The 21,470-nt window shown below is 43.3% G+C and overlaps 1 protein-coding gene across 1 annotated transcript in view; it reads left to right on the forward strand.

Moving 5' to 3' along the window:
* Positions 1–21,470, forward strand: part of CPN1 (carboxypeptidase N subunit 1) — a 39,466-nt gene that overhangs the window by 14,866 nt on the left and 3,130 nt on the right. Inside the window, exons 4-8 of the mRNA XM_030802422.1 lie at positions 2,070–2,252; positions 3,719–3,830; positions 9,768–9,907; positions 12,453–12,552; positions 18,013–18,131. Of these exons, the coding sequence (XP_030658282.1) occupies positions 2,070–2,252; positions 3,719–3,830; positions 9,768–9,907; positions 12,453–12,552; positions 18,013–18,131 (654 nt within the window). The remainder of the gene's footprint in view (positions 1–2,069; positions 2,253–3,718; positions 3,831–9,767; positions 9,908–12,452; positions 12,553–18,012; positions 18,132–21,470) is intronic.

Below are 21,470 nucleotides of genomic sequence, written 5' to 3' on the forward strand. Positions count from 1 at the left end.
AGTAAATAAAAAATAACTTTGTAAGGCTGGGCGCAGTGGCTCACACCTGTAATCCCAGCACTTTGGGAGGCAGAAGCGGGTGGATCAGCTGAGGTTAGGAGTTCGAGACCAGCGTGGCTAACATGGTGAAACACCATCCTACTAAAAATACAAAAATTAGCCGGCTGTGGTGGTGGGCGCCTGTAATCCCAGCTACTTGGGAGGCTGAGGCAGGAGAATTGCTTGAACCCAGATGGCGGAGGTTGCAGATGGCGTCACTGCACTCCAGTCTGGGCGACAGAGAAAGACTCTGTCTCACAAAAAAACCAAAACCAAAAAGCAAAGAACTTCGTGTTAGTCAGCATATCCAACCAGAAGAATGTTCTGATGTATTAAACTTGTTTCTCTAAGTAAAATAAGGTAATTGAATCAATGATAACTAGGCTCCCACTCAATCCTATGTCTAAATTTTAGGGGGAAAAGCAAAGAGGTTTCCCTCGCTCCTGATGGAATATCCTTGAGGAAGAGGAACAGTGAGAAGCTGGCCTTGTTCTGATAGAGGCTTAGGACACAAAGACAGAACTGCCCCAGAGGGTCTGAGCCCTGGTCACAGACCAAGACTGGTGCCCTCACAATTATATTCATTCTGATTGAGACTCAACCCTATTTATCCAGTCCCCTTGGGATGGAAAAGATGGAGCCTGTAGAGCTGACCGTGGTCCAGAAGGAGCCATTAACACAGTAACACTACATAATCTCTAAACTTGTTCATCCTGAGAGGAGGAAAAATGCTGCAGACTGTAAATTATTTACTTATACTGCAAGTCCAAGTGGATTCAAGGCTTTCTTTGGAATACTGTCACTCACTAGCAATATAATATGCAATAGAAAGGTGGAATTTTACTGCTTAGCCAACACTGGCCCATCTGACAGTGTGTCTAACCCGTGAAATTTGGATATGACCACGGGAGTGTGTTCTACATGTCAGTATTACAGCAGGGAGGAAGGAGGTTGAAAACCATCACTGTAAACTAGCATTTTTCAGATTGATTTATTGGAGTCCTAAATGTCTGCTAAGATGACTTAGAAGTCACTGGAGCAGTGAGTAAAATGGGAAACCCTTTTCTAGGGTCTAGAGAGAGGCCAAGCTGGGGCTCTGAGCTCTCCAATCATGATATCTCTTCATACAGAACATCTCTTTTTTGGCTGGGAATGGTGGCTCACGCCCATAATCCCAACACTTTGGGAGGTGGAGATGGGCACATTGCTTGAGGAGTTCAAGACCAGCCTCGGTAACATGGCAAAACCCCATCTCTACAAAAAATACAAAAATTAGCCAGGTGTGGTGTTGCATGCCTGTAGTCCCAGCTACTAGGGAAGCTGAGGTAGGAGGATCGCTTGAGTCTGGGAGGTGGAGGCTGCAATGAACTGAGATTGCACCACTGTACTTCAGTCTGGGTGACAGAGTGAGACCCTGTCTCAAAAAAAAAAAAAAAAAGAATTTCTCTCTCTCTCCCTTTCTTTCTCTCTCAACAGACTTTATTTTTTAGGGTAGTTTTAGGTTCACAGCAAAATTGAGCAAAAAGTACAGAGTTCTCATATACTCCCCACCCCACTCCACCCACCCCACCATCAACATCCCACCCCAGAGGGGTGTGTTTATCACAGTCAGTCATGAACCTGCCTTGACTCCTCATGAGCGCTCTGAGTCCACAGTTACCTTACTGCTCTCTTGGTATTATTGTGCATTCTATGGGTCTCAACAAAGGTATGATGATATATAGCCACCATTATGGTATCATACAGAATAGTTTCCTTGCCCTAAATGCTCTCTCTTTACCTCTTTTGTATATTGGGATTCCACATAAGATTTCATTTTGAAAAAAGTTCTATATGCGCCATTGTTGAAACCATCATTCCAAAGGTCAACATTTCCCCATCTCCACTTTTCATATCCGCCAGGACGTTCACTGTTTCATTCAGATATTTTATCTCCTCCAGGCCACTTCCTGACAGACTTACTCTAACCGCCGCCGTTTGTTTGGTAGCCCCGGTTGCCCCTTCACTGCCAACCTCTCGCCTCCTCCCAGGTGGAACCCGAGACCCGGGCGGTGATCCGGTGGATGCACTCCTTCAACTTTGTTCTTTCAGCCAATCTCCACGGAGGGGCGGTGGTGGCCAATTACCCGTATGACAAGTCCTTTGAGCACCGGGTCCGAGGGGTCCGCCGCACCGCCAACACCCCCACGCCTGACGACAAGCTTTTCCAGAAGGTATGTGGAGAAGCAGCTTGTCCCGCCAGGGGAACTTGGGGCTCAGGAGGTGAGCTTAAGGTCAGTAACACAGAACGCTTTTCGGTGCGAGGCCACAGAAAAGAATGGAAAATGCCGCTTGTTTGTGAGGAGCTTACAGTCTAGTAAATGACATTTGGTTTTGAATAATAAGCCATAGATTCATAACAAAGTAAATACTAAGAAAGCTTTATAGTAATTACCACGATGCAGAAAATACTTAGGCTAATGATGAGCAAGAAATATGCCCGAAGACTAATAGCACGAGTGTCATTAAATGTGAATTTTTGGGGGAGTCTAAAGTAGACTTTTATGATAATATATCCATATTAATGAAAAATAGTCTGTGATAGTATTAGGTGGGGCCTTAAAGAAAAAAAGAAAGACTACATGAAAAAGGTTTAAATAACAGTTCAAAATGATAGAATAAAATATGTTAACATTAATTTTATATTAATATATAAAATGGTATAATATAATAAATTTGTAATTATTGGCCTGGCGCAGTGGCTCATGCCTGTAATCCCAGCACTTTGGGAGGCCGAGGCGGACGGATTGCCTGAGGTCAGGAGTTCGAGACCAGCCTGCCCAAAATGGTGAAACCCTGTCTGTACTAAAAACACAAAAATTAGCCAGGCACGGTGGTGGGTGCCTGTAATCCCAGCTACTTGGGAGTCTGAGACAGGAGAATCACTTGAAGCTGGGAGGCGGAGGTTGCAGTGAGCCACGATTGTGCCACTGCACTCCAGCCTGGGTGACAAGAGTGAAACTCCGTCTCAAAAAAAAAATTATATACTAATATATTAATATATATCTATGTAATTTAAATAAACATTAATGATATTAAGTATTAATCATTAATGAACTACATGGTGAATAGCACATTGTTTTTTTCTCCATTGGTCTCACTTTGTCCACTGTATAGTAAAAGAGTAATGAAGGAGAATTATAGAGTTCAAATATATTCCTCTCCCTCCAACACACGCCTCTCACCCCCTAAATATGCATTACTTTTCCTGGAGAAGTCTTGCCTTACTTACTCCTTGATTTCTTTGACAAAATTCGGCTAGAAAATGGCACAAAAACAAGGGACCTTCAATATCATCTAGTGCAACTCCTCACTTTGCACAAGAGAAAACTCAGCCCCAAGATAGTAAGAAAATCAGAATACAGATCTCCTAACTCTAGTCTACCACACATACACTCTCTTAGACACACAGTCACATTCACACACATGAATTCACACATACGCACCTACATATACACACTCATACACACACACATACACACGCTGTCTCTATCCCTGATCCTATTTTCTTTCACTAAAGCAAATACTCCACCGTTTATGTACCCAGCAGGGCTTCTTGGCTTCATCCTAGTTGTGAGTAGGAGCATTGCCATTTGAGTTGGGAATCATCAAGATCGTTTTCCTCCTGCTTTTCCTCTAGCTGGCCAAGGTCTACTCCTATGCACATGGATGGATGTTCCAAGGTTGGAACTGCGGAGATTACTTCCCAGATGGCATCACCAATGGGGCTTCCTGGTATTCTCTCAGCAAGGGTAAGGGGAGTCCTGGGAACTGCTCAAGCTGAAGTGGAATAGTGCTCATTTCTCCTTCTAAATTTCCAGTTTTCTCAGGGAAACAATGGGAATAGCATAGAATTTTGCACTCAAGTTGAGGTCTGGAAAATGAGGAAGTCTCAGGTTGGCATTTAGTGATCATATTGTGATTCTTTAAAACTAATGTGGGGGTGGCTGGGCACAGTGGCTCACGGCTGTTATCCCAGCACTTTGGGAGGTCAAGGAGGGTGGATCACAAGGTCAGGAGATTGAGACCATCCTGGCTAACACAGTGAAACTCCGTCTCTACTAAAAATACAAAAAAATTAGCCAAGTGTGATGGCGGGTGCCTGTAGTCCCAGCTACTCGGGAGGCTGAGTCAGGAGAATGGCATGAACCAGGGAGGCAGAGTTTGCAGTGAGCCGCGATCGCATCACTGCACTCCAGCCTGGGTGACAGAGTGAGACTCCGTCTCGAAAAAACAAAAACAAAAACAAAAAATAACTAAGGTAGGGACACCTTTTGGTCCTGCAAAACTGGTGGTTTACACAATAGATTAGGGCACAGGAGGAAAATAATGTAGTCACTTGTGGGATCTGAGAGTAGATTGGGTTGAAAGTGTCTTGCCCATTTACTAGTCATGTGGCTCTGGGATGGATAATTACTTATTCTTTCTGTGCTTTGGTTTCCTCATCTGTAATTAAGAATAATAAGGCCAGGCATGGTGACTCCTGCCTATAATCCCAGCACCTTAGGAGGCCGAGAAGAGAGAATCTCTTGAGGCCAGTAGTTTGAGACCAGCCTGGGCCTCATAGCAAGACCTCATCCCTACCCAAAAAAAAAGAAAAATTAGCTGGGCATGGTGGTGCACACCTGTAGTCCCAGCTAATGGGGAGGCTGAGGTGGGAGGATCATCTGAGCCCAGGAAGTCAAGGCTGCAGTGCAGTGAGCCAAGATTGCACCACTGCACTCCGGCCTGGACAACAGAGTGAGACTCCAAAAAAAAAGACAGAATACTTGCCTTATAATTTTAATATGAGTATTAAATAAAATAATACACATAAGGCATTTGGAAATGCCTGGCTTATAAATGGTGTAACTGTATTTTAAAAAGTAGCACAGAGGTATGCCTCACACTGCAACAGATGAGCAGAGGAGCTGGCCTGGGCACAACCAGTTCCCCTGAGATACATTCCCTGGACCCTGACTGCCAGGCCCCCACAAGCAGGGGTTTGCCATGGACATTGGCCATTGATAATGTAGCCTTCAAGGGCAGAAACCTCCACAAGAGACTTCTGTCTCTATCCCCTGGGCCTTCCCCATGACCAGGGGTCAAGATAGAACCTCTGTTTATGAGCCTTCACTGGATTGAAGGATACAGAAGAGTCTGGAGCAAGAAGCTGAGTTCTTTTAGGAATCATTCTCTAGCACCTGTCTTTCCCCATCCCTCAAATCTGACCTGGCCATGGCCCAGGCAACAGATTGGTGAGAGCTGAGTTGGTGGCTGGTCCTGTGGAGAGTAGAAAGGTGCAAAACTGAGGAGTTGCCATGTACTGGGAGGGTAGACTAGGGACGAAAACTCGCTTGAATACAAGGCACGGCTGGGCGCAGTGGCTCATACCTGTAATCCCAGCGCTTTGAGAGGCTAAGGTGGGAGGAGGGCTTAAGGTGGGAGTTCAAGGCTATAGTGAGCTATGATCATGACACTGCACTCCAGCCTGGGCAGCAGAGCGATACCCTGTCTCTAAAAAATAAATACATACATACATACATAATTTTAAATGTTTTTTTTTTAAGTTACTTTCTTTAGTTTGCATTAGGAAAGCAAAATATTTTTTGCCCTCCAAATTGAAAATAACCAATATACTTTTTCAAATTATGCTTGTTCTTTTTTTCTCTCTCCTCCCTCTCCCTCTCCAGCCTCTGAGAGAGCAAGGCCCATGCCTCCACTGAGAATCATTGCCCTAAATTAAGCTGGTACAATTCCAAAGTCATTAAATTTATCAAAATGATTCTTCCAACAGTGTGGTCTCTTGATTAGCATATCAGCATGAGCTGGGAACTTACTAGAAATGTACATTTCTAATAAGTTGTACCCCACCTCGTACCTACTGAATCAGAAACTCTGGGGGTGAAGCCCAGCAAGCTGTATTTAGCCAGGAGGTTCAGCCTTCTAGGTGATTCTAATGCATGGAGAGAACCAATTTACTTATTTATTTTATTCAAGCATTTTTAAATTTTTATGGATACACACAAAGTGTATATATTGATGGGGTATATGTGATATTTTAATACAGGCATGCAATGTGTAATAATTACATCAGGGTAAATGAGATGTCCATCCCCTCAAGCATTCATTTCTTTGTGTTACCAACATTCCAATTGTACTCCCTCAGTTATTCTAAAAGGTACAGCAAATTATTGCTGATGGTAGTCATCCTTTTGTGCTGTCATTCATTCTTTCTAACTATTTTTTGTATCTATTAACCATCCCCATTCTCCCCACCCCCACCATCCTTCCCAGTCTCTGGTAACCATCCTTTCTCTTTATTTTCATGTGTTCAATTATTTAAATTTTTAGCTCCCACAAATGAGAAAGAACGTGATAAGTCTGTTTTTCTGTGCCTGGCTTCATCCCTGTTTTTGCGAATGACAGGATCTTATTTTTTTTAATGACTGAATAGTATTCCATCGTGTATATGTGCCGCGTTTTCTTTATCCATTCATCTGTTGATGCACACTTAGGTTGCTTCCAAATCTTGTCTGTTGTGAATAGTGCTGCAGCAAACATGGGAGTGCAGATAACTCTTCAACATACTGATTTCCTTTGTTTGGGGTATATACCCAGCAGTGGGATTGCTGAATCAACTGGTAGTCCTATTTTTAGTTTTTTGAGGAACCTCCATACTGTTTGGAGAGAGCCAATTTAATAGGCTGTAGTTATTATTCTTCAACTTTCCCCATTCTTTCTGTAACAGCTGCTTGCACTCATCAGCTTAAAAAGTAAGTGATAATTTTTTTCATCTTCATTTATTTATTTATTTTGAGATGGAGTCTCTTTCTGTCACCCAGGCTGGAGTACAGTGGCTCCATCTTGGCTCATTGCAACCTCTGCCTCCTGGCTCAAGCGATTCTCCTGCCTCGGCCTCCCGAGTAGCTGGGACTACAAGGACCCGCCACCACACCTGGCTAATTTTTGTATTTTTAGTAGGGACAGGGTTTCACCATGTTGGTCAGGCTGTTCTCAAACTCCTGACCTCAAGTGATCCGCCTGCCTCAGCCTCCCAAAGTTCTGGGATTACAGGCGTGAGCCACCGTGCCCAGCTTCATTTTTATTGTGGTAAAATACACATAACATAAAATTTACCATTGTAGTAATTTTTAAGCATATGATTCCGTATTATTAAGTACATTTGTGATGTTGTACAGTCATCACCAGCACTCATCTCCAGAACTCTTTTCAGCTTGTAAAACTGAAACCCTATACCCATTAAACAATAACTCTCCATTTCCCCTTACCCCAGCCCCTGGCAACCACCATTCTACTTTTTGTCTTTATGATTTTCACTGCTCTAAGTACTTCATGTAAGTGGGATCATGCAATATTTGTCTTTTTGTGAATGCCTTATTTCACTTACCATAACGTCCTCAAAGTTCATCCATGTTATGGCGTTTGTCAGAATTTCCTTACTTTTTAAGGCTGAACAATATTCCATTGTACATTTATACCACATTTTGTTTCTCATTTATCCACCGATGGACACTTGGGTTGCTTTCACATTTTAGCTATTGTGAATAATGGTGCTACAAACATGATGTGCAAATATCTCTTTTGAGACCCTGATTTCTGTTCTTTTGGATATATAAACCCAGAAGTGGAATTGTTGGACATAAGGTAGTTCTATTTTTAATTTTTTTGAGGAACTGCCATACTGTTTTCCATAGAAAACACCACTTGTGCATGGGATTTTCAATTTCTCCACATCCTCACCAACTCTTTGTTTTTTTTTTTTTTTTTTTTTTGGTTTTTTTTTTGATAGTAGCCATCCTAATAAGTTCAAGGTAGTATCTCATGGTAGTTTGATTTGCATTTCTCTAATGATTAGTGATATTGAGCATCTTTTCATGTGCTTATTGGCATTTATATGCCTTCTTTGGAGAAATGTCTATTCAAGTCCTTTGCCCATTTAAAAAATCAAGTTGTTTGGGTTTCTTTGTTGTTATTGTTGTTATTGTTATGTTTTAGGAGTTCTCTGTGTATTCTGAATATTAATATCTTATCAGATATATGAATCACAAATATTTTTCCCATTCCATGGTTGCCTTTTTACTCTGTTGACATTGTATTCGTTTGTTTGTTGGTCTGTTTGATTCTGTCATCACCTATTCTGTCCTAGAGATACTGTCTTTTGATGAACAAAATTTTTCCATTTTCATGAAGTCTAATCTGTGATTTTTTTTCTTTTGTTGCCTGTATCTTTGATTTTTTATCCAGGAAATCATTGCCAAATCCAATGTCATAAAGCTTTTGCCCTATATATTCTTCTAAGAGTTTTATAGTTCTGGGTCTTAGGTTTAGGTTGCCAATCCATCTTGAGTTAGTTTTTGTATATGGTGTTAGATAAGGCTCCAACTTCATTCTTTTGCATTTGGATATCCAGTTGCTCCAGCACCATTTGTTGACATGACTGTCCTTTCCCCATTGAATGGTCTTGGCATTCTTGTCAAAATTGCTTTGACCATATATGCAAAGGTTTCTGGGCTATCTTCCATTCCATTGATCTATATACCTGTCTTTACACCAGTACCACATTGTTTTGATTACTGTAGCTTTGTAGTAAGCTTCAAAATCAGAAATTGTGAGTCTCTAGCTTTGTTTCTCTAGCTTTGTTCTTCTTTTTCAAGATTATTTTTGCTCCTCTGGGTTGCTTAAAATTCCATATGAATTTTAGGATGGGTTTTCTATTTTTGCAACAAACATCATTGGGATTTTGATAGGGATTGCATTGAATCTGTAGATCGCTTTGGGTAGTACAGACATTTTTAAGTGGATAATTTTTAACCCAAATGAAATTGTAATGTAAATAACCATCCTAATAATGAGAAACATATTAAAAAGTAATTGATTCAGTTGAATAATGTAGAAGATCAGAACAAGCAAGTATTTTATAGAAAAAGAAGAAAATATAGCTGTCTTCTGCTTCTTCAGGAGTCTGTTTTTCTGGGATGGGTATTTTCAGATTAATATTATGTTCTTAGATAGGAGAAGGGATGTGAAAGCAAAATATTAATCTCATTCCTAACCTCCCAGGTCTGAAGAACATTGTAGTTCAAGGAGAAAATCTGTTCTTTTAAAAACAGTCCATGTGCGTAGTCTATAGTAAGGCACAGCTAATAAGCAGACTTTGGAAATGATAAAAGGGACAAGAAGTGAAATTCAGTCATGAAATGGAAAAAAAACATAAAGGATGAAGATGACAAAAGGGGCATTTATGAAGAGAGGAAACTGCAGAGAGAGAGAGGCACGTGAACTGGGAACTCGGGAAAAATTTTATGGAGGAAAGAAAGAAATAGAGGTCAAGAGGTAGAATAGAAGTTGATGAAGAAAAGAAAAAAAGAAGGTAATGAAGGGGGTGCTGGATGTTTCCAACACCAAGAAATGATAAATGTTTGGGAGAATGGATATTCTAATTAGCCTGATCTAATCACTATACATGTGTCTATTGAAACGTCACTATGCTTGCCCCATGAATATGTACACACTGTTATGTGATATACATGAATATGTACACATTATGTGCCAATGAAATAAATAAAATTAAAAGGTAATTCCCAAATAAATAAAAACAGAAAATTTTAAAAAGAGAGAGAGAGATGAGATGGGGCATTGGGTGGGAACCTGCTTATGGAAATCTGCCACTGCCCTCTTTCCCTTAGGAATGCAAGACTTTAATTATCTCCATACCAACTGCTTTGAGATCACGCTGGAACTGAGTTGTGACAAGTTTCCCCCCCAAGAGGAGTTACAGCGGGAGTGGCTGGGTAATCGGGAAGCCCTAATCCAGTTCCTGGAACAGGTAAAACCTTTTTGTTTGCAAAAAGAGAAGTGCTTCTCAATGGCAGGCAAGGTGTTTCACTGGTTCAGATCTGACTTTTGCTCTGACTCAGTCCAGTAGATTTGGGCATCTTCTTCCATTGAGATTTATTCATTCAACATTATTGAGCAGCTGAACACAGTGGTTCTTACCTGTAATCCCGGCAGTATGGGAAGCTGAGATGGGAGGATCACTTGGGCTCAGGAGTTTGAGACCAGCCTGGGCAACATAGCTAGATCCCATGTCTACTAAAAAAAAAAAATAGCCAAGCATGGTGGCATGCTCCTGTAGACCAGCTACACAGGAGGATGAGGTGGGAGGATCGCTTGTCTTGTGCTGGGAGTTCAAGGCTACTACAGTGAGCTGTGATCATGCCATTGCACTCCAGCCTGGGCAGCAGAGCAAGACCCTTCTCAAAAAAACTTACCGAGCACAACTATTTGTCAGAAACTGTACTATATGCTGTGAATTATGAATAAATAAGCAAATATCCCTGCCCATATGGAACTTACCTTCTAGTGAGGAGAGACAGGCAGTAAACAATAAATTGTATAACATGTTAAAAGAGAAATGCTATGAAGAAAGTCTTACAGAGGAGGTGACATTTAAACAAAAATTTCAAGGAGGTTAGGGAGAGAAACATGCAGATATCTAGGGGATAAAAGGGTTCCTCAAAATGGACACAACTGCAAATACAAAACCAACAAAAAGAATAGGAAAAATGCTCAGCACCACTAATCATTAGGGAAACGCAAATTAAAACTACAGTGAGATTCCACCTCAGATTGATTGGGATGGCTGCTATCAAAAAAACAGAACTTCACAAATGTTTGCAAGGATGTGGAGAAATTGGAACCCTTGTGCACTATTAATGGGAAAGTAAAGTGGTACAATCATTATGAAAAACAGTTACTGGCAATTCCTCAAACAGTTAGAATTCCTATATGCTCCAGCAATGCCATTTTTGGGTATATATTCAAAAGAACAGAAATAAGGGCCTCAAAGAGATATTTGCACACCCATATTCGTAATAGCATTATTTACAATAGCCAAAAAGTGGGAGCAACTCAGTGTTCGTTGGCAGATGACTGTATAAATGAATGTGGTATATCCATACAGTGGAATATTATATAGCCTTAAAAAGGAAGGAAATTGTCACCAGGTGTGGTGGCTCATGCCTATAATCCCAGCACTTTGGGAGGCTGAGGTGGGCAGATCACCTGAGTTTGGGAGTTTGAGACCAGCCTGACCAACATGGAGAAACCCTGTCTTTACTAAAAATACAAAATTAGCTGGGTGTGGTGGCACGTGCCTGTAATCCCAGCTACTCGAGAGGCTGACGCAGGAGAATCGCTTGAACCTGGGAGGTGGAGGTCGTGGTGAGCCGAGATAGCACTATTGCACTCCAGCCTGGGCAACAAGAGCGAAACTCCATCTCAAAAATAAGGAAGGAAATTCTGACACATGCTACAACATGGATGAATCTTGAGGATATTATGCCAAGTGAAATTAGCCACCCACAAAAAGACAAATACTGTATTATTCCACTTATATGAGGTACTTAGAGTAGTCAAAATTATAGAGATGGAAAGTATTGATAGAATGGTGGTTGCCAGGGGCTGGGGGAGGGGATAATGGAGAATCATTGTTTAATGGATATAGGGTTTCAGTTTTTTAAGATAAAAAGAGTTATGCAGATGGGTGGTGGTGATGGTTGCACAACATTACAAGTGTTTTTTTTTTTTTTTTAGACAGTCTCGCTCTGTCACCCAGGCTGGAGTGCAGTGGCGTGATCTAAGCCCACTGCAACCTCCGCCTCCTCGGTTCAAGCGATTCTCCTGTCTCGGCCTCCTGAGTAGCTAGGATTACAGGCACCCACCACCACACCTGGCTAATTTTTGTATTTTTAATAGAGACAGGGTTTCACCATGTTGGCCAGGCTGGTCTCGAACTCCTGACCTCAGGTGATCCACCCACCTCGGCCTCCCAAAGTGCTGGGATTACAGGCATGAGCCACCGCACCTAGCTAAATGTATTTAATAACACTGAACTGTACACTTAAAATGGTAAATTTTATTTTATGTGTATTTTATTACAGTCTGTCACAGCAAATAAAAAAAAGAAAAAAAAAAGAAAGAAATAAAAGAAAGCCAGGACACCAGTGTGGCTGGACTGATCTCAGAAGTAAGGGAGAGAAAAGGTGGTTGGAGATGGGATCAGGGAGCTAACAGGTAGCTTTACAGACAGACCATCACAAGAACTTTAGCTTTTGCTCAGAGTGAGTTAGGTTTTGAGTAGGACAGTGACATGATTTGAGTCAGGCTGTAACAGGAACGCTGTGACCACTCTAATTGCGAAGAGATTAATTGGGGCAGGGACAGAGGCAAAGAGACCAGTTAAGGGACTATTACCATCATCTTTGTGAAGATAAAATGCAAAAACATACGAGAAAGGGCTTTGAGACTCTAAAACACCATACAAATGGTACAAATGTTTTATGATCATAACTATATACTTGTTCCTGCAGGTTCACCAGGGCATCAAGGGAATGGTGCTTGATGAGAATTACAATAATCTCGCCAATGCTGTCATTTCTGTCAGTGGGATTAACCATGATGTCACTTCAGGTAGGTGGTCACTGCTTAGGGGTAGGAAGGAAGCGTTCACTCCTGCATCTTCTTCAGAATAATCAAGGGGCCAGTTTGTAAGCCAGTGAAACCGGCAGGGGCGTCAAGGAGGCTGGGAGTGGGGGGGATGGAGGAAAGAAGGGCAATGAAAATGGAGACAGTAAATTAAGAGGCTGAGTCAAACAACCAAGATGTTTTAATGGAAAATCTTTTGCTTCTGATGCAAGCAATCCCTGAGAGGTCAGGATCAGGAAAGACTGATGTAAATGTAACTTCTCATCAGCATTCAGGAGTCACTACCACATACAATTTTGTTAGGGGTATTTTCTGGGCTTAAGCCTGTTAATAGCTCACATACTCGTGTGAAATTGGGTAGAAACAGGACTGTAAAATGGATAGTTAGCTTTGTTGCTGAATTGGCATTTCCCTACACTCCTTTGGGAAAGTTAGCAAGATTCTTTCCATTATAGGCTTACTATGGGGGCAAGATTAATAGTGGAGGTGGATCTTAGAGCTAACTGGAACCTCCTAGAAGGGCACAGAATTATCTCACAGCAGAATGGTGTTGTAAGCTGACTCAGCCCCGCTTGATCATGCACAATGCATAGGATTTTTTGTTTTATTTTGCTCTTAATGCATAACAGTAGCTACCAATAGTTATGGTTACAGGTAGGTGAGATTTGCCTAAATCCCCACCTTTTTTTCTTTTTTTTTTTTTGAAAAGTGGTCTCATTCTGCCATCCAGGCTGGAGGGCAATGGTGTGATCTCACTGCAACCTCTGCCTCCTGAGCTCAAGCCATTCTCCTACCTCAGCCTCCAAAATAGCTGGGACTACAAGCATGCAACACCACACCTGAGTAATTTTTTGTGTTTTTTGTAGAGATGGGGTGTCACCATGTTGCCCAGGCTGGTTTTGAGCTCCTGGGCTCAAAAGCTTCCCAAAGTACTGGGGTTACAGGTGTGAGCCACCACATCCAGCCCTCCGCACAACCTTAATACTAGCAAGTCTCACCTGAATTTTACTACACTAACATTTATTACCAAGCAGCCATTTCACAGTTCCTACAATCTGTTTAAGCTGGATGAACTCTCAGCTTTCTGTTCTTTAAAGTGATCTCAATGCATCTTACATGAAAGTTTCATTCAAGGCAAAGGTAATGTCTAAAGGCAGAATCCTGTAGCCTCACAGTGAAGTATCAGACAACCAGAGACTGTTAGCCCCATGTCTGGACACAGGACTGTTTAGGAATCCAAACTCAGGAACCATCCTTTTTATTTGTTTTTTCTTTTTCCGTTTTTGACAGAAATGTTTCTGAGTCGTAGGAGTCATTCCTATAAGCACAGCCTTCTTCAGGGCTTGCTAGATTCTTTCTAGCAAAGTGATGGGGTCTCACTGTGTTGCCCAAGCTGGTCTCAAACTCAAGCAGTTCTTCTGCCTCAGCCTCCCAAATAGCTGGATTACAGGGTCTCACTCTATTGCCTGGGCTGCAGTGCAGTGGTGCAGTCAGGGCTCACTGCAGCCTTGACCTTCCAGGCTCAGGTGATCCTCCCTCCTCAGCCTCCCAAGTAGCTGGAACTACAAGTGCATACCACCATGCTCAGCTAATTTTTTTATTTTTTATTTTTTATTTTTTTTACAGAGTCAGAGTTTTGCCCTGTTGTCCAGGGTGGCCTCAAACTCCTGAGCTCAAGTGATCTGCCTGCCTCAGCCTCCCAAAGTGCTGGGATTCCAGGAATGCACACCTGGCTTTTGCTAGATTCTTATGCTGTGTCCAAGCAAGTGTGGGAATGTGTCTAAAACATTCCAGCCAATCAACATATATTGCTGGGCACAGTGGCTCACGCCTGTAATCCCAACACTTTGGGAGGCTCAGGCGAGAGGAACACTTGAGGTCAGGAGTTCAAGACCAGCCTGACCAACATGGTGAAACCCCTGTCTCTACTAAAACTACAAAAATTAGCTGGGTGTGGCCAGGTGTGGTGGCTCACACCTGTAATCCCAGCACTTTGGGAGGCTGAGGCACAGATTGCCTGAGCTCAGGAGTTTGCAACCAGCCTAGGCAACACGTTGAAACCCCATCTCTACTAAAATACAAAAAATTAGCCAGGCGTAGTGGCGTGTGCCTGTAGTCCCAACTACTCGGGAGGCTGAGGCAGGAGAATTGCTTGAACCCAGGAGGTGGAGGTTGCAGTTAGCCGAGATCATGCCACTGCACTCCAGCCTGGGTGACAGAGTAGACTCTGTCTAAAAAAAAAAAAAAAAATTAGCTGGGCATGGTGGTGTGGTCTGTAGTCCCAGCTACTCGGGAAGCTAAGGCACGGAGGCATGAGAATCACTTGAACTCAGGAGGCGGAGGTTGCAGTGAGCCGAAATCACATCACTGCACTCCAGCCTGGGCAGAGTGAGATTCTGTTTCAAAACAACAATAAAAACAAAACATATTAAACCCCACTAATTTTTCTAATAAGTGCCACTTTCACCAGCCATTGTGTTAATTAACAAATTATTAGGCTGGGCACAGTAGCTCACGCCTGTAATCCCAGCGCTTTGGGAGGCCAAGGTGGGTGGATCACCTAAAGTCAGGAGTTCAAGACCAGCCTGGCCAACGTGGTGAAACCCTGTCTCTACTAAAAATACAAAAAATTAGCCAGGCGTGGTGGCAGGCACCTGTAGTCCCAGATACTCAGGAGGCTGAGTTCAAGCAGGAGAATCACTTGAACCCAGGAGGTGGAGGTTGCAGTGAGCCAAGATCGAGCCACTGTACTCCGGCCTGGGAGACAGAGCAAGACTCCATCTCAAAAAAAAAAAAAATTTTTTTTTTTTTCATTTCATCAGTGAAAAAACCCATTGTAAACATTCATTATATTACTTAGTAAAGCATCTAGTGTTGATGAGAGAGAAAGCTAGCTGAAGCCCTCATAGCAGCTGCATCTGAATGGGGCCTTTCTGACACAACACTCGCTAACCACTTCAGGATTCAAGTCCCTAGTTAAGAAAACGACAACCCCTGGGGTGTCATTTCAACTATCCAACACGTGTACTTTGCTGAAGCATTTTAAAGTAAATTACAGGCATTTAATAGGGGGCAGAAAAAGACTTCCTCATTATTGTTTGTCTCAATGTTTATTGTATTTATTATTTCAAATATTCATTGCTATATACTTAAAATGAATTTTAAAATCACTGTCATAATTGAGTCTAAAGGGATGGAAAGTCATTAGCCAAAATGCTCTTTCCCTGTTATAGAAAAACAGCCTTCTTTTGAATTTTATTTTTCACTTGCCATACTTTTGAAGGTGATAAAAGAAATTTTTTTGTTTTTTGAGACAGAGTCTTGCTCTGTCGCCCAGGCTGGAGTGCAGTGGTATGAGCCACTGCAACCAGCCCAATAGAAGAAATATTAAAAATAAGATTCTCACTGGGCACAATGGCATATGCCTGTAATCCCAGCACTTTGGGAGGCTGAGCTGAGAGAATTGCTTGAGGTCAAGAGTTCAAGACCATGCTGGTCAACATAGCAAGACCCCATCTCTACAAAAAATAAAAATAATAAAATTAACCAGTCACAGTGGTGTGTGCCTATAGTCCCAGCTATTCAAAAGGCTGAGGCAGGAAAATTGCTTGAGTCTGGGAATTCAAGGTTGCAGTGATCTATGATAGCACCACTGCACTCTAGCCTGGGCAAACAAAGCGAGACCCTACCTCAAAAAAAGAGACAGGACTCTCAAAATCATATCTTTACTGGTCATGTAGTCCAGCCTTCCCATAAGATTACACCCATACAACACCACCGACAGCTTTTTGTCCAACCCAGGGCCTCCATGTTCAGTGGTGCAGGTTTTGCACTGTACATCTGCGTGGCCTTTCCAGGCTTCTGATCTAGTCTGTGCTTGAGTGCTCACAATTTCATAAAGCAGTCCATTCCTTTCTTTGTAGCTCTGTTTCTGTCAACAGGTTTGTTTGTTTGTTTTATTTGAGACAGAAACTTGCTCTGTCACCCAGGCTGGAGTGCAGTGGCATGATCTCGGCTCACTGTAGCCTCCACCTCCCGCGGTCCAGCAATTATCCTGCCACAGCCTCCCAAGTAGCTGAGACTACAAGCATGTGCCACCATGCCTGGCTAATTTTTGTATTTTTAGTAGAGATGGGGGTTTCACCATGTTGGCCAGGCTGGTCTCAAACTCCTGACCTCAGGTGATCCACCCACCTGGGCCTCCCAAAGTGCGGGGATTATAGGCATGAGCCACGGCACCTGGCCTCAACAGGTTTTATTTCTAAAACTAGCAAAATCTGCCTCCCTGCAACTTAAACCCATACTTCTCATTCTTATTTCTTTAGATAGACATCATTTCTTCACAGTGGCCTTTCAAATATCAAAACTGTGGTCTCACGTGGTTTCTTTATTAGGCAAAACATTCACAGACCTTTCAACCTTTCCTCTCTCTTAATGATCCTTTACTGGAGGTGAGTTTGTATTAAACTACAGGGTCTAGAATTACATTTAACACGTTCAGTGTTGAGCACAGTAAAACTCCTGCTTCGTAGGAGCTGAGGCCATACTCCTATTAAGATAGTCCACAAATGATTTAAATCTTTACTAGTTTCATGCTATTAAGAAAAGCCAGGCTGGGTGCAGTGGCTCATGCCTGTAATCGCAGCACTTTGGGAGGCTGAGGTGGAAGGATCACTTGAGCCCAGGAGTTTGAGACCAGCCTGGGCAACATAGTGAGAACCGGACTCTGTTTATTTATTTTGAAAAAGAAAAGATGGCCAGGCTCGATGGCTCATGCCTGTAATCCCAGCACTTTGGGAGGCCAAGGCTGGCAAATCACCTGAGGCCAGGAGTTTGAGACCAGCCTGGCCAACATGGTGAAACCCCATCTCTACCAAAAATATAAAAATTAGCTGGGTGTGGTGATGCATGCCTGTAATCCCAGCTACTTGGGAGGCTGAGGCAGGAGAATTGCTTGAACCCGGTAGGTAGGGGTTGCAGTGTGCTGAGATCATACCACTGCATTCCAGCCTGGGCAACAGAGTGACAGAGTGAGACTCCATCTCAAAAAAAAAAAAAAAAAAAGCCAACGGGCTCAGCGGCTCACGCCTGTAATCCCAGCACTGGGAGTCTGAGGTGGGCAGATCACCTGAGGTCAGGGGTTCAATAATAGCCCGGCCAACATGGTGAAACCCCGTCTCTACTAAAAATACAAAAATTAGCTGAGCATGGTGACACACGCCTGTAATCCCAGCTACTTGGCAGACTGAGGCAGGAGAATTGCTTGAACCTGGGAGGCAGAGGTTGCAGTGAGCCGAGATCACGCCACTTCACTCCAGCCTGGGTGACAGAGCAAGACCCCGTCTCAAAAAAAAGAAAAGCCAACCTTGTGGTCAGTTAAAAACCCCAGCTTATTTGGGACAGGTTTTTAATCAGTAGACTAAGTTATATCTTTGTGACTTTCAGGTGACCACGGTGATTACTTCCGGCTGCTGCTTCCAGGTATCTACACTGTTAGTGCCACAGCACCTGGGTTTGACCCAGAGACAGTGACTGTGACCGTGGGTCCTGCGGAACCAACATTGGTGAGTTACGCTGAGCTTGACGGTGCACTGTAAAGATCACTTATACAGTCTTTTTTGAAGGACAGTGTCCCGCTCTGTCACCCAGGCTGGAGTGCAGTGGCACCATTGTGGCTCACTGCAGCCTCGATCTCCCAGGCTGAAGCAATCCTGCCGCCTCAGCCTCCCGAGTAGCTGAGAGTGAGTATAAGAGCACACCACCATGCCCGCCTAATTTTTCTACTTTTTGTAGAAAAAGGATGTCGTCATGTTACCCAGGCTGGTCTTGAACTCCTGGACTCAAGTGTTCTGCCTGCCTCAGCCTCCCAAAGTGCTGAGATTACAGACATGAGCCACCACCCTTGGCCCTTACAAAATCTTAAGTGATTGCACAGCTCTAATCTTTGCCCAGCTTCTTTCTTTTACTGTTTTTTAAAGAATTAATTGCTCGCACATCCTAATTTTTGTTCTGTCACTCTCCTATTATATCCTTCCTCACTTCCTTTTGGCTTTTCCTCTTCTGTCTAACATAGCATAGTGATTTAAAGCACTGTCTAGTTCTAAATTCAGCTCATTTGCCCACAGACCTTGGACAAATTACCTAATCTCTCTTATTCTCAGTAAATTGGTAATAATAGTGCCTCCTTCACCAGAGGCTGAAATGAGAACGTGCACATAAAGCCCTTAGTATGCAGGGGCCAAATCAACTCTCAAAAGGCAGATTAATTGGAGAAAAGCCATACCAATTTATTTTTATTTTATTATTATTATTATTATTATTATTATTATTATTATTATTTTGAGACAGGGTTTTGCTCTTCTTGCCCAGGCTGGAGTGCAATGGAATGATCTTGGCTCACTGCAACCTCTGCCTCCCAGGTTTAAGTGGTTCTCCTGCCTCAGCCTCCCGAGTAGCTGGGATTACAGGCATGTGCCACCATGCCTGGCTAATTTTTGTATTTCTTTTTAGTAGAAACGGGGTTTCTCCTTGTTGGTCAGTCTGGTCTCAAACTTCTGACCTCAGGTGATCTGCCCACCTCGGCCTCCCAAAGTGCTGGGATTACAGGCATGAGCCACCGTGCCCGGCCTGTTTTTTGTTTGTTTGTTTGTTTTGTGTGAGCATACCAGTTTATTTAACGTGTATACACAGGAGCCTTCAGAATGAAGGCCCAAAGATACAGGGGAAATTTGTCCACTTTTATGCGTAGGTTCAACGAAGTAGGTACAGCTAGGTATAAATGCGATTGGACAAAAGAAGTATCAGCCAATGCTATGCACTGAGTGAAGACATCTAGCAAGGCCTATCTTTCCAGATTCTTCTGGGCTCTCTGACCATGAATTTCTTCCTTCTGGGTGTGGGTCAATACCCTCTCTGGAAAGAGGGACTTATGACCTATAGTCAAATAAGGTAGGGTCTTATGACCTACAGTCAAACGAGGGAGGTCAGATATGTCCTCCTCCTCCTCTCTTCCTCCTCGTCCTCCTTCTCCTTGACCTACAGTCAAACAAGGTAGGTCAGATATCTCCTCCTCTTCCTCCTCCTCCTCCTCCTCCTCCTCTTCTTCTTTCATAGAGACAGGGAGTGTCTCTGTCCCTCAGGCTGTGCACTGGCACGATTATGGCTCACTGCAGCCTCAGACTCAAGAGATCTTCTGCTTCATCTTCCCAAGTAGCTGGGACTACAGGCACATGCCACCATGTCCAACTAATTTTTTTTTTTTTTTTCAGATGGGGTCTCGCTCTGTCACCCAGGCTGGAGTGCAGTGGCTCAATCTCGGCTCACTGCAACCACTGTCTCTTGGGTTCAAGCAATTCTCCTGCCTCAGCCTCCCAAGTAGCTGGGATTACAGGCATGTGCCACCACCTCCAGCTATTTGTTGTATTTTTAGTAGAGACAGGGGTTTGCCATGTTGGCCAGGCTGATCTTGAACTCCTGACCTCAGGTGATCTGCCCGCCTCGGCCTCCCAAAGTGCCAGGATTACAGGTGTGAGCCACGCGCCCGGCCATTTTTATTTTTATTTTTATTTTTTGAGACTAGAGTCTCGCTCTGTTGCCCAGGCTGGAGTGAATGGCACATTCTCGGCTCACTGCAACCTCCGCCTCCTGGGTTCAAATGATTCTTCTGCCTCAACCTCCCAAGTAGCTGGGACTACAAGGCATGCGCCACCACGCCCAGCTAATTTTTGCATTTTTAGTAGAGACGGGTTTTCACCATGTTGACCAGGCTGGTCTTGAACTCCTGACCTCAGGTGATCCACCCTCCTCGGCCTCCCAAAGGGCTGAGATTACAGGCGTGAGCCACCGCACCCGGCCTAATTTTTGTTATTTTTTGTAGAGACAGGGTTTTCTGTGTAGCCCAGGCTGGAGTGCAGTGGTACAGTCATGGCTCACTGCAGCCTTGAACTCCCGGGTTCAAGAGATCCTCACACCTTGGCCTTCCAAAGCACTGGGATTACAGGCGTGAGCCACTGTGCTCCCTCCGCCTAGACTGTGATCGGCCTAAACCTGATAGTTTCTTTAAGACCAGTTTTCACAGAGAAAGGCAGCGGGCTTGCATTCTTCTGTGCCACTGGCAAGGACTGCCACCAGAGGGCGCTCTACCATCCCTTCTGGTGCTCCATGGGCCCTGATTTTGCTTTCCACTCATGCTGCAAAGAGCCAGCTACTTTTCAAGATTCAACTCTCCAGGGCTTTCTTTTACAGCTAGGATGAGAAGCAAAGAACTTCTTTGATTTTACAGCCTGGATCTTTTCAGGTTTGGTTGTATTAAGATCTCAGAGCTAACAGAGCTCAGAGATCATAGACACTAATCCTCAGATTTCTCAAATGAGGACAAAATAATGAGGCAGTCCTATTTAATGGCCATCTACAGATCTCATTTCCTAAAAGTCAGCCTTTCCTAGGACCACCTCACTCCTTCTGTACACAATCCTTAGTAGACCCTCCCACCACCTTTCCCTATTAACACAATGCAGTCAAGTCAAGCTTGTCTTTTCCTATTTATTGAATAAGTACTATGTATGACATGATATGAGAGTTTTCCAGCATTATCTCATTTAACCTTCACAACAACCCTGTGAGGTAGATGCAAGTATCCCCATTTGTGGCTTAGAGAAGACAAAAGAAACTTGTGTAGTATCACATAGCAAGCGGTGGGAGTCAGGATTCGAACCTATATCAGGCTCTCTGGCTCCCTTCTTAGCCAATGTGTTACTGGAATTCATACTAAGTGTACAACCTGTGTTTGTAGCTCCTTATTGTAACACAAGGATCAGGAGAAAGAACTATGCTTTAAGTCCTTTGAGAATTCCTCTGGAATTTCCAAAGTTTCTTCCTCCATCCTCTCCCCTAGTCCCATTTCC

Source organism: Nomascus leucogenys, chromosome 3 (assembly GCF_006542625.1).
Source record: "Nomascus leucogenys isolate Asia chromosome 3, Asia_NLE_v1, whole genome shotgun sequence".
NCBI classification, from domain to species: Eukaryota; Metazoa; Chordata; class Mammalia; order Primates; family Hylobatidae; genus Nomascus; species Nomascus leucogenys.